This window comes from Prinia subflava, chromosome 5 (assembly GCF_021018805.1).
Source record: "Prinia subflava isolate CZ2003 ecotype Zambia chromosome 5, Cam_Psub_1.2, whole genome shotgun sequence".
Taxonomy (NCBI): Eukaryota; Metazoa; Chordata; class Aves; order Passeriformes; family Cisticolidae; genus Prinia; species Prinia subflava.
Window position 1 is genome coordinate 11,783,896 of NC_086251.1, and position 13,767 is coordinate 11,797,662.

The window sequence follows — 13,767 nt, forward strand, 5'->3', positions numbered from 1 at the left end:
TTTAATTTGCCCACAGCCAACAGTCTGATAGAGAAGGTGGGATTGCAGGCTGTGGGGCAGACTCTGAGCAGGCAACCTTGAAATAAAACTCAGACCTTCTATGCTGGGGACAGCCCACCAGCTTGCCCATGCTGAAAACAAGGCTCCAGTTCCTTTCTCAAACATTTCAAAATTCCTGAAAGGAAACGAAGCCAGATTTTGAAATCTTTGCACCAAATTTTAACTTACACAGAAGAAAATCCTAATTGATTCAAGAGTTATCACAGCAGAGCAGGATCTTGTCTATACTGGTGATAACAATAACAAGGTAGAATATAATTTTATGATTGTACTTTTATTTCTCGATTCAGCAATCAACAGTTGTCAGACACGTGGACTCCTGTAGGAGACTTATGGGTTAGAGGATTGAGCTTTGGTTTGGTTTGTTTTCCAAACACTTTTTTTGTAGACTTTCTACTAATATTAAATATCAATACTCAGCTTCCTAAACAGTGGCAATTTTCAAAATATAACAAGAAAAAGACTACTCAATCTGCTGCCAGATGGCATGTTCTGTAAGAACTACTACAAAACACTGAGCTCCAAAATCCTGTTCAGTAATACAGTTTTCATGCATTTTCTAAACCAGAAACCCAAACATTAAGATTAAATGTGGCTCAGGAAAATTCAGTTTCTTATTTTCACCAAAAAAATGAAAAATACTAGAAAAAAATTACTAAGCAAGGAGCAGCATAGCAGCATTTGATCTTGGTGGTTGAATTTGAAGGCAAAAAAAAACAAACGCGAAAAGCTTCAAGATATCTATGTCCCATGTTAAGGAAAAAATAATTCAAAACTTAAATACTCCTACAACTCAGGCAATAAAAAATTGATCAGTCATAACGTTACACAGATTTGTGTCCCACTAACTGACAGAAACACACTGAAATGTGCATATACCTACATAATTGATAACATGAAACTTGCCCTTGTTGACTCCACCAGAAAGCCAAGCAAGCAGGAGCAGTTCCTGGCCTCAGCTGAAGTGTTTGACCAGCTGAGACTCCAGACACACCCGTTACCTTATCACACAGTGACTGCACTCAGAACCCTAAACATGGATTTCTATCCTTGTAAGTCACCACCACTGAACACTTCTTGATTTATAGCTCACAGATCTCTGCAGTATATTTGGTTAAAGATGTTTAAGCTGAAAATCAAGTGAGAAATGTTTTGCTTTCCTTTCCTAGCAGGACTTGCAATTTTCAGCCACTAAGAAAGCTCCCACTTGGGATTACAAAGATCTTTATGGCATTCCTGTAATAGTATTTTTGAGAAACTGACAGTCACTGTTTTACACTGATAGATATAAAATTAATTAAATTAGATAGAAAATTTTCCTTGCAACATTTTAAATCAAGAACTTGAAACAGAAAAGTTATGCATTCCAATGCTTTGAAAGAATAAGTTGTGGATTCCATCAGTTCCACTACTACAATTCCCTGACTCCAAGATTGTCCTTTTCTCTGGTCACCAAGTGATTATACCAAAATCCGTTAAATAATTCTGAGCTCCCAACATTTCAGATTTCACACTGAAACCTTTTTATGGTTACTGTCACCAAATACTAGAGTACAATTTGTTTAAAAGTTTAAACCTGATTTAAATAATAAATTCCTGCAAAAATAATGATTTTGAGAAGACTTTCTTACTGCCATCAATCCATAAAAAACAACTACCACGTTAAAGTTTCAAAATACCCTTTTTTTCTGAATCTAAACTTCTAATGAAGGCAGTTTTTCTGTAATTTTTAGTGGAGAAGATACATGAGCTGGAATCTGCATAACAAGTAGTCAAGAATACTTTCTAAGATTATGTTTCCATCACCTTTGTGCAGTCCCGTAGACAATTCTACATGGTTACATTATACACAGAATACCAGAAATAGACACCAATATATTAATTCTGCTGGTTTAGATGGATAAAGACCAGAAAAAACTTACTCATAGTTTTTCACAAGTTGATAGAGACAGAGAAGAATTCCAAGCCAACAAGCACTATTGTCCGACTGGAGATAAAATCCAATTTTCTCCACAACTGCAGTCCAGCGACTTGGATAATCATACTTGATAATGTGGTGAATGCAAGTAGTAAGCTGTACTCTGGAAATCAAAAGCACAACAATTACATAAGTTACTACTATTATTTTAATAATATTCTTGTAGTGTTGAAGTAGCAAATACTGTCCATACTTAGACTTTCTTTTTGTTTAGAAGGTTTAGGTTCTGTAGTTTCTGCTTAATATTCTCCATTTAAAGAATTTTAAATTTCTAAATACTACACAAGCTGAAAACTGGTTTTCCATCTGCATTACTTCTATGTTTAGGATACACTGCGTGTGATGATGCTTAGCACGTGGGTGATCTTGGCTGGTGAAAAAATAAAAAAATAATGATATCCAACAGTCAGAATCCACAGGCAATTTATGCAGATGCTAAAACTGCACCTGATCAGCTCAGGAGAGTGGATGATGGCTTCTACAATGTTCTCACGGATACAGTGTCTGTCTTCTTCTGGGATGGAGTAAGGTGGGATCTCTCCTGGGGCACTTTCACGGTCTGGCCAGTACTGGGTTATCATATTTTTCAAGTAGATAACCCCTGTGAAACAAGAGTGGCAGATCAGCTGACAGCCATTTAAAGCATAAAACAAACACACATGTTGCAAGCAAATATTTTTTAGAACAACACCAAACAAAATTACAAAAGCATTGACCCTTCCTAAGTAGGAGAATCAAAATACATAAACCATGCAATTTATTAACACAATAATTTACTAAATTTATACTCTTACACCCATTTAATCTAAAAGTAGTAAAGGTATTGCTTTCACCTGTGATTCAGGTAAATAGCTGTGGAATTATTTAGCAACACACTTCTAAAAATCCATTATAATGATTTTCTCAATACTTTCATTAAAACTAAAAAAGAAAAGGTGATCAATACCAATGACAACCTAAAACATCCCTTGTAAACAAAAAAATCTAGTTAAGTTTGTGATACAGGAACAAATGCAAAAGCTCCTTTATACCCAGGTTACCTGGGCTACAGCAATTTGTAGCAATCAGGCTGGTGGAACACAGCCTGAATTTACCATTTGACAACCAAATCCAAACTGCTTGTGTGGCAGAATATAAATCACAGCACTTAGAAAAGTACTTACAACATGCAACAGTAAACCTCAAACGGCAAACTGGCAACAAAGTTGCTGTTAATCTAATCCTGCATGAAAGTCCATAAAGCAACTTCCTACATTTCACATGCACCTTTCGAAGATTCAGAAACCAGAGGGTTTCTGAAAGTGTCTGCAGAGGTCAAGAAACACTCAGCAGATTATTACAAGACTGAAATGATAGAGACTTCAGCCAGCCCTCGGAGGGATTTATCATTAATTGCTTTGCAAACACACACTGTTTGTAAGCTGGGCCTTGAATGAGCAATCCCCACTCTCCACAGAACGTTTTGGGGTTTAACTGTCTTACGTGGAAGAATCAGAGGTTTTCTTCAGACTTCTTTTTGAATGTATAATTGTAAAGCAGTAAGCTTTGTGAGTCATCATTTGAATGGTACCCCCAAGCAGTAAGATAAAAAATGTAAGCTAAGTCTACTACATGGAAGATTCAAATAAGCAATCCAGATCACTCCCTCCTGAACAGTCAGAAAACCTGAAGTATTGTACTAAAACCTCTATCAAGTAATTAGAGCAGATTTAAGGTTATGTTTGGAGGTGTCAATGATCAACATCTAATTTTACTGATGGCTTACATGCAAATAAGCAGGGTTCAAAAAGACATAATCTGTTTTCTTCTGCGTAGTATGTTTAGAAACATCAGTGCTCATGGTACAAGTTTAAATGACCTCCTTGGACCAAGTGCACCAGCATTATAAACCATTCTGCTTCCCCCAAGAATGTTCACTAAAGATAAAGGGGAAGGAATCATTCAAGAGCCAGACACACCTTTTCTTTCTGTCTTCCTTACTCAGTGTATGGTGCCAGATAATAACTCACGATGACTGTAATTTGAGCAACTCCCAACTTCTGAGTGCTTGACATTAAAACCATTAGAAGTCTTGAACAGTATATGCATGTGTACTTGTGTGTATGCACCATTAGACTAGATACAATGAAAAAAATATTTGAAAACTTGCCTGCCTGTCTCACTGGTAAATCCAGTTGCTCGGACATAGTGATCTGAAGCAGAGTTGAAACAAAGTTCACTGATTTATGAGCCTAAGGAGAGGGGGAAAAAAAAAGAAGAGTTAAGTTTTAGAATACTCCCATAAAGTTTTACAATATCTTTATAATGATGTAATGCAATCAGTAGAATACCAGCAATTCAGCCAGTTGTGCAGGAGTCAGCTAATCAGCCAAAACATTCCGAAGTTTTGTGCTCACACATTGTATTTTGAAGACAGCAAGGGGGAGGAAAAACCCTACCGTTTAAGGTAACAGAGTTGAAGAAATAACTGAACAGAAATCAGCCTTCCACAGTCACCAAACATGTTCTCCATTCAGAACCAACACTTGAAAGCAAGAGCACCTGAACAGCTCAAAAAACCAAGCACAGCAAGTTTACAGTGACCTTTAGCAAGGTATGAGTTCATTATATAATAAGCTAAGAAACAGATGGGAACTATATTTTAAAACTATGTCCAACTCCTATTTCATTTTTGTGAAAAACCAGTTTCAAGGGACTGATGAACTACAGCAGCAGCTGTCCACAGAACTACACAACAGCAAAGCAACAGCAGGGACGTCCAAATGGAGATACATCTGCAGAGTAACAACTTCCCAAATATTTTCAGGAGTTTCACTTAGGAAGAAAACAAAGCATGTTTTTTCTTAACATAATGAGAACTGTCACTGATACATTAAGGACTGGATTGTATTTTCAGTAAGGAAACAAACCTTTACCCTCCTTTCCCAAGCACCAAGAACTCCAGACCATAAATTATTTTGCTGAGAAAAGTGAGTTGCGATCCTTAAAAACAAACTGCTTTTCTTAACTGAAACCCAGTATAATTTTCCTCGAGGTGAAGGGTTCATGGACATGATTTACAGTGGGAAATCCCTATTTTATGCATGAAAAAAAATCACAAGAGAAGCCAAGGCCTGGAACATTTATCTGCAAAAGCTTTGGGACCTCATCCTTAGATATTCTGTTGGACAAGTCCTGATCTACCACATCCAACTTCCAAACAGCTTTGCTTTTCTGCTTTATCTTCGCTTACATGGCAGTGTTGTTTCCTATGTTCTTTGCAGTTCCCCTATCAAAGACAACTGCATAGATTCACATAATTTAACCTGTTGGAACTCTTAGGAAAATACCTCTTACCCACTTGTTACTTTCAAAACCATTGAAATTACACTGTTTATGAAAACCAAGTGGGTGCCTCAGATACTGCAGCAACTTCATATCATAAATAATCAGAAGTTATCCTTCCATTCCTTTAGTAGGACCAAAAGCTCTTCTAACAGTATGAAATGATGTCAAGATTCCTCCTAAATGTGTAACGCTGCTCAGCTCACTCCTACAGTACCAGAATGTTCTCTTCAACTTTCATTTTCCTGAGCAAATATCTCCAATAGGTTCCAGTATAAACAAGTGTAAAAGAGACAGCCTGGAATATGCCATTGGTACTCAGATTTGGTTAGTGTAGCTTGGTTTTGATCTCCTGTTCTTTAAAACAGATTTCAAATGAAGAACAAACTTGACCTAAGAATCTGCCCAAAATGTTGAAACACTGTTGTACACATTCATCCTGTACACTAAAACTCTACAGGCTCCAGAGCACCCAGAAGTATCTGGTCCCTTTGGAATGTTTATTTGCAGAGTGTGATTTGATGAACTGAGAGTAACTGACACTGCAATATGAGCACATGTCCTGCTAACCCATGTCGCTTTAATATTCCCCAAGTCCTCAAGAAGCAAGCACACTTTCAAATTAAAAAAAAACAAAGAGCAATTGTCTTCAACTGCCAAGTAATGGTTGAATAAAGAAATTTAAAATAAAATTTACTAGTTGGGTTTGATTTCTCCTACAGCTCCAGGTCCCTTAAGTTCCTCCTTTCCTTAAGGAACATTAATAGACACACAGAGTCCTGCAGCACATTCCGAATGACATCACACCCTAAGTCAGCACAGCACTCAATTATATGCTTAACTCTAATGTCAGAGGAAGTGCTCCTGTATTTAACGTGCTGTGAACCTGAAGAAAGCTTTCGGTTTCAGTAACCGTTAACTCACTTACAAATAAGGTCATATTAGTCTGCATAAAATGGACTTAAAAGTGCAAACTGATGTCTTTCCACAAGGACTATAAGCTTAACACATACCTTTTCTATAGTGAAAATTTGCACTGTTTGCAAAGTCAGAAGCATTTAATCCTATAATTTTTAAAATGCTTGATAACTTTCCCTTTCCTATGATAGATGACCACTATTCTTGTATAAAAACCATCAATTTCAGCAGCAAATATGGAAATAATGATTAAGAGCTACTAAGGAACTAACGGGAAACCAAAAGAAATTAAATTAAAAAATCTTATGTCTTAAAAGAAACAAAAACTAGAAAGCAATGTACAAAGGTGCCACACACTGAAATTTAATAATACCAAAGAATGTTTTCTTTATTTACAAAGACAGGACTGAGCCTCTGCCTACAGCAGGCTACAGAAGCTCCCTAGAAATATCAATTCTATTACTATGTGGGATTAATATATTTCATTGGGTTCTTTTAACTGTAGCAAGCTTTAAGGGACAAAACTGAAACATCTCCACAATTATCTGTTTGGGGTTTTTTTAAATCTTACAAGTGTCATCCTTATTAGCATCTGAAGCATCAGATTCCAATCAGCCATGAGGATGAGCTGCTTTATCACCTTTAGTGGTTCAAAGCAGATTCAGCCAAGATATAATCTGTGCTTTTAATACAAGTAAAATACCTCGTACTTGCCAATCAAAACCTGCTCTTAATCCTCTCCGTTAATACCTACATTCACACAGAGCTACATTAACACTTCCATGCATTCTCTATGGAATGTAAAGGACTCCCACACTCTTCATAATGACCTCCTTCCAAAGCCACTGAAAGGTGATTGCAGAGCAGCTGAGATGTAGGGATGAATAAGGACAGTTCCATGAAGACAAAGGTGTACTGAATGCTCAAAGAAACACCAAGTACTACAGTCACCTCCCACATGCTCCCTTGCTCTGATTCCCTCTCCAAAAGAACATCCCATGTTTTACTGGCACTTGGAAAAAAATAATGGAACCTAAAATAAGACACCACCATAGGTGCCTTGTTGTATCTACAGCATTAAAAAACACTGAATCAACATCTCTTTCAGCTATTTCCATCTTTAACAACTTTACTCCCTCAAGAGGGCTGCCTCTCAGGACAGCATGCTCCTCTTCACTGACTGCACTGCCAAAAAAACTAACCATACTAAAACCCACACTTATTTAAGGTTCAGTTTTGAACTAAAATCAGGATTTCACAATGGTCACTATCACATACTCTAAACTGCATGAAGAACAGAAAATTTCCAAGACTTTAAGGATTTGACACTTTAAAATTTTGACTTTTATTTTCCAGCATGTAACTCAGCATTTAAAGAAAAACAAAACCAAAACTCATCTAAAGTCCTTCCCCCTTACAAATGGTCCAACATGCCATGTCACTGGTATGACTTTGCTGTCTAAGAGCCAGAGAATTCAGGGACTTTTCCCAAGAGCAATCTTTGCTATGCAGCCTGGCTAGCTGAGGAATGTGTTATATCAGACCACAAACCTTGCACCACTGTCTGTTAATACCAATCACTGCTCCAGAACACACAATCTTTTTGCATTGTCCACTGCAGTTTTTCCTAGCAGGGCTGCTTTGTTAGACATGCGCTAAAAGACTTTTGAGAAAAGTGTCACAGCAGCTGCATAATCCAAAAGAGGAATAAAGTTCAAAGTTAACATTGAAGAGACCAGTTCATGGCATGTGAACTATGAATAGTTAATTACAATGTGGAAAAGCACTTTTCCTTCAGTAATGATACTCGCTGCAGTAAGTTACATTAATCTTTAATGCTGGAATATTCATCTCTTACGCAAAGCCTGCGTGCCTCTAAATGATAAAAACAAGTTTCATCTCAGTAAAAAGACCTCCATGCATTCTTCTCAGACATCAGGAAGTTGACATACCATAACAAACACACTACAATAGGCACATCCTCCTTTACTGGTGCCCAAAAAAGCAGAACAAATGAGCAACACTTACTATATGCTGAACTGGAACCCCAGGTTATTTATATAGGTATTCAAAGTAGCACACATGTGAATAAAGGCTAACATTTTAAAAATAAAATAGATGAAAAAATAAGAATTCAATGCTTCTCTTCCAGTTTTTGGGGGAAAAAATCTACATGCAAACTCTGATCTGGGCCATAGCAGGACCGGTTTCATGTGCACATAACTATTACACTGAGATGAAACTGTTTTCTTATAGAAAGGTAAGATCAGGATCTGTAAGGCCACGCTGATTCAGCAAACTGCCCTGTAGCACTCTTTAATTCTTTTTCAAGAACTCAGCAGGTGTGGAACTCATTCTAACCTCGGATTTTTCCAAGCCAGTTCTGCAACCTCTTATGCAGCTACAATGTATAAGCAAACCTACGTTAACATCCACCAAAGATACACACACACCCTGAAAACATCCCCGATGATCCTTCCATCACTGTCTGCAAGTTTGAAGAACTTTTTGCTCTACTGCTGGCTGAGAGAAAAGCAACGTGCTCCTAGCAGAGGCTTGCCAGGCACACACAGGAACTATTTGCTAACTCACAAGAAAGCGGCAAGTGGCCCTCTCTGCTCGGATTTTACCTCCTGCTGAGCAACTTGCACCGGGAAGGAAACTTCTTCCTAGTGGAGCTAATGCTCCCTCGGTTCCTTACTGCCCCCAAGGGGAGTCCTAGTGTTGGACCAGCCTTGGCACATGCAGCTTAAAACGCCCTTTCCCAAAGCATCCCCCATCTAGCACGAACAGGAATATACAGATGGAAGATGGGGAAAGGGAAAGTAACCAAGTACTTTGGGTAAAATGTCACAGCAACAATGTCAAAAGAGACCCCATGATCTGATCATCAAAGCCAAAAAACTCATGCTCTGTTCTTTTTCTCACACTACAATATAGAGCTGTAGATATTAGAGATGCAGACCATGTTAAAAAAAATCCAAGGTGGAGGTTACAGTATAAACACCTCACCTGAAGTATCTATAGCATTCCAGCATTTGGAAAATCCTATCTGAAAGACTCCATGTAAGAAGCTTGCTTCTTCCCCTTTGACAACCTTTCACTCCTAAACTCTGAGCAGCTAAGAGTGCAATCATTTAATGTAACCATTCCATCCTTCTGACATTTGCAGCTGTTAAGCAGGCAGTGAAAGGCACTGAACTAGGCACTACTGCACTGTTAAATCAGTGGTGATGGTGGCCAGCCAACAAGATTTCCTCTTTATCCCTCTCACTCATATTACAACATGAAAAGCCTTAAATGTAACTTCTGAAAGACACTTTCAGGGAGAGCATCAGGATGTCTTCCTAAAAAAACTCTGTTGAGCTCTGACTTACAAAAAAATGATGAGTTACAGAGGATGGCACTTTTTTCCCCCTAAACATTGTCAGACTCAAAACTTGAGTTGTTACTCTAAAAAGATGTCTAAATAGCTCACACACCAAGGTTAATCTCAGACTTAGAAGACATACACCACAGTGAAGTTATAAATGCCCTCGAATTACAAAGAAAAAACATGCAAGTATTATCTAGCAACTGCACCATTATAAATATGTTGATAATAAAAGATGAAACAATACTCTGTATTGTTTTCAGAGTGCCATTCCACAGCTGTATAGTTAAAAATATCTATTTTCATCACAATTTCTGAGAAAAACCTAATACATGAAGCACAAAGACTATTTCAAAAGCAGCAATGCCTTTCTGCTGCTCTCCAGTAGCCAACCTGAAGAGTCTGGTTCTAAGACCTGGTAAAACACAGCTTTACCCTGTGAGACAGGAACAGAGATGGGTGAACACCTCAGGGTACCTCCTATAACTTCTTTTCACAGTGAGAAAAGTAAAGACAAAGAGACCGAAAATGCCTGCTTTTTAACATTATCTCAACTCTGAATGTTCTCACAGCCTTTTATGTTCAGACAATACAACCTGATAAAACTTAGTGAAAGGAGAAATAAAGCATAGAATAATTAATGACTTAAGCCAAGGTCAAACGAAAAATAATAGAGTCTGGGCAAAACAAGAATCATACACTCCAGTCCCCTTCTCCAGTCAGGAGAACTTTGTTGATCGATAGGGTACAGTGAAGACAGATCCAAATACTTGGTTAACTGTTAGCTACTTAGATATCTCTTGCACTAATCAGGAATATCAATTACTGATTGATGCATGGTCTTTTCTGGTAAGGTAAAATGGCCACTCTGCTGAAAGCCGGTAGCATCAGCTCAACACAGGAACTTCTGACAAATTAAAGGCAAACTGAAAGGTCAACCAAGGACAACTATTAAGCTATAAAAACACCTGTGCAGCCTAGCCATGTGCAAGAACAGTGTTCACTGCTGCTGTGATTTCATCTTTACAGAGAAAGAGACCCCCATACCTGTAATTAAGTATTAACTGGTAACAGAATTGCTCTAACATTCAACAAATTTAGACCAGCATCCTGCAGGATAATGCATAACTGACTTCAATTAACCCAAGTAAAACCAAAACCGCACGTGTGAATAAAGCTATATGTATGTATAAGTGCTTGCAGACTTCTGGTTTAGCACATATTTTTATCACAAAATATCTGTGAAAGATTAGTGATGCTCCATTTCCCACAATAAAGAATTCTTACATGCTGGCTCAATAATATCTGGTGTTTCTAAAGAGACACTAATATTCAGATTTTATGCCAATTTAGCACTTGTGTAGTACATGGTGGACCATGGGGTTTTGATTCCAAAGTGAGAACAAAAGCCAGCTGCCAGCGAGCACAATCCTTACTGCCAGAGTTTGCCATTTGCTGAGGACCCCGACTCAGTGACAGTGAACGTGAGTTTCCGGCACCTTCAGCAACTCAATACCTGCAGAAAATAACTAGAATACATTTCAAGCAAGTTACTATATATAAATATTGATATCCACTGAACACAAAAAAAAAAGAAAAAAAAAAAAAAGAAAAAAAAGGAAAAGCATTTTGGGGCCAGCTTAAGATTTCATAGATATTAGTGTCTTTATAGGCCATCACAATTTTTGCATTTTTCATTTAAATAACCACTAACATACTTTTTAACAGAGTACATGGATGGAAAAGACAGGCAATTACTTTATACAAGTCTCAATAAGTCACTGAGTAGTTTTAGAGCTATCTATTTCAAAGGTACCTAATATTTATTTGCCGTTTACTTCCTAAATAACATGCAGGAATCACTTTTTTATTTTCTGAGAAGTTATACCTTCAATTTTTGAAATTTTCTCCACTGCCAGCAGAACATTTGGCCCACCTTTATCTAAGCTCTGCTGAACATCTGTTGCATTACAAGAGTATTGTCAGGCCCAAAGTCTGCTTAAGAGCAACAAGGAAAAATGTTTGTGGAAAAAGCCAACTAAAGGCACCACAAGAGCTGCCATACAGGTTTATCCTTCACCTCCTCCATCAAGAGATCCTCTTTTCTCTGGGTCAAACACTAAAACTCTTTTGTTCTCCAAATGTCTACAAGCCCCATGGCTGTGTCTCATCCATAAAGTTTTAATCTACCAGGTGAGGTTAAGCAGAACAAAAATATAATCTTCTTCCAAAACTGAAATCCGTTCAACTGGGACCTGCTGGGTTTTTACATCCCAGTCTGGCAGGTAAGTGCGGTGCAAGCAGATGACACACCTAGGATGGGAACCTCGTCTGCCCCCGTCCCCTGGACACGTGTCCGTATACACCCAGGGCCACACCTACCCCGGCAGCCCTGCTGAACCCGGAGCCCACAGGACTGGGAACACCAAACACCGCCAGGCTGCCACATCTGATTCTGAACTCAGCCTAGGCCATCACATCTGATTCTGAACTCGGCCCAGGCCATCACATCTGATTCTGAACTCAGCCCAGGCCATCACATCTGATTCTGAACTCAACCCAGGCCACTTACAGGCTGCACTGCTTGCGAACTGATGGGACTCTTGCTACCTCCTTCCCCGCTGACAAATTAGTGCTTTCAACACCCAAGGACTGATGACGCTTAGATGGTCCCAGGCAGGGCTGTGTCCATCCGGAGCCACCGCGGGCCTGCATAAGGGCGGTTTTAAAGCCCCCTCGGCAGATGACCCTTTTCGCGGCTGGCCACGGAGACAATGGAGGCAATTTGTTACCGCCGACAGAGCCACGGGGGCCTCGGACACTTTCTGCCGCTGCCGCTGCCCCCGCCCGAGCAGCCCTGCCCGGCCCGGCCCCGCTGCCATGTGCGGGGACAATGCGCACCGGGCCCGGCCTGCGGCGGCCGCGACGCGCTCGGCGGGAAGGAGCCGCGGCCTCGGGCGGACGGGCCCAGGAGCCGGGGGGACCCTCTCCGCCCCCGCCCTGCTCTCCCTCCCACGGGCCGACCTCGTCCCCGCTCCCCAGCGCCGCGGGCACGGCCAAGGCCCGGCAGCGGCCTCACCTCGTTGAGCTGTCTCTCGGCGGCTTCGCGCAGCGCCGGGTCCATGGTGCCGCGCAGGGCCTCGATGATGCCGCTGGGGTCCATGGCGGGGGCAGCGCGGGGGGCGGAGGGCAGGGGCCGGGGCCGCGCCGAGCGCACATGGACGCGCCGCCTCCAGCGGCCGCCGGCGCGAAAGGAAGAGAGAGCGCCAAGTGCCCGGATAGAGCTGCCCCCACCGCCGGCGGCAGCGACGCCCCTTCCGCCGCACGGCCCGGCCCGCCCCCCGCGCGGCGCCGCGGGAGTTGCAGTCCGGCCGCGCCGGCAGCGGGGAGACGTGCTGGGGTTCGGCCTGGCACCGACACCCGGGGGAAAATGATCGGGGCACGGCCGGGCACCGACACCGAGGAGATGCGCTCGGGGCACGGCCGGGCGCCGTACAGCCGGGGAGACGCAGTCTCGGCCCGCACAAGCCGCCTCAGGATGTCGGTCCTTCTCGAAGTGCCCCGTTACGGGAGCCGCGGTCCGGCACCGCCCGCTCCGCTCCGCTCCGAACTCCTCAGCCGCGCCAGCTTTGTGAGGGATCTGGTGTTTTAGCGAAAATCTCTTCCTTGACAACCCCTCTCGCATCCGCGCCCCGGTTTCAGAGAGACTCGTGTGGCTCAGTGAGGAAGGAGGGGTGCGTGGGCGCAGGGGTTTGCGTTGTCGTGGGCACGGGGTGCCTGCTGTGCTGGGTTTTAGGGTGGCGGGGAAAAAGAGGAGAACAAAAATCCTGAAGACATGTCAAAGTTTTGTCAGAAAATCAATGTAAACAGAGCTGTCGCTCGTGAAAGGTCTGGGAAATGTGTCTTACGAGGAGCGGCTGAGGGAGCTGGGCGTGTTTGGCCTGGAGAAAAGGAGGCTCAGGAGGGACCTCATCCTTCTCTGACTCCCTGAAAGGAGGCTGTAGCCAGGGGAGGGCCCGTCTCTCCTGCTGTGCCTGCACAGGATCCGAAGAAATAGCCTTAAGATGAGAAAGAGGCGATTCAGATTAGATGTTAGAAAAACATTTCACTGTCA

The 13,767-nt window shown here is 41.5% G+C and overlaps 1 protein-coding gene across 1 annotated transcript in view; it reads right to left on the bottom strand.

The window, feature by feature from the left end:
• The window catches only part of IPO7 (importin 7), a 33,005-nt gene extending 20,093 nt beyond the window's left edge, over positions 1–12,912 (bottom strand). The window contains exons 1-4 of the mRNA XM_063398015.1: positions 12,733–12,912; positions 4,188–4,269; positions 2,486–2,639; positions 1,983–2,141 (exon numbers count right to left, since the gene is read on the bottom strand). Coding sequence (XP_063254085.1) covers positions 1,983–2,141; positions 2,486–2,639; positions 4,188–4,269; positions 12,733–12,816 — 479 coding nt within the window. The 5' untranslated portion in view covers positions 12,817–12,912. The remainder of the gene's footprint in view (positions 1–1,982; positions 2,142–2,485; positions 2,640–4,187; positions 4,270–12,732) is intronic.
• Positions 12,913–13,767: the final 855 nt, after the last annotated feature.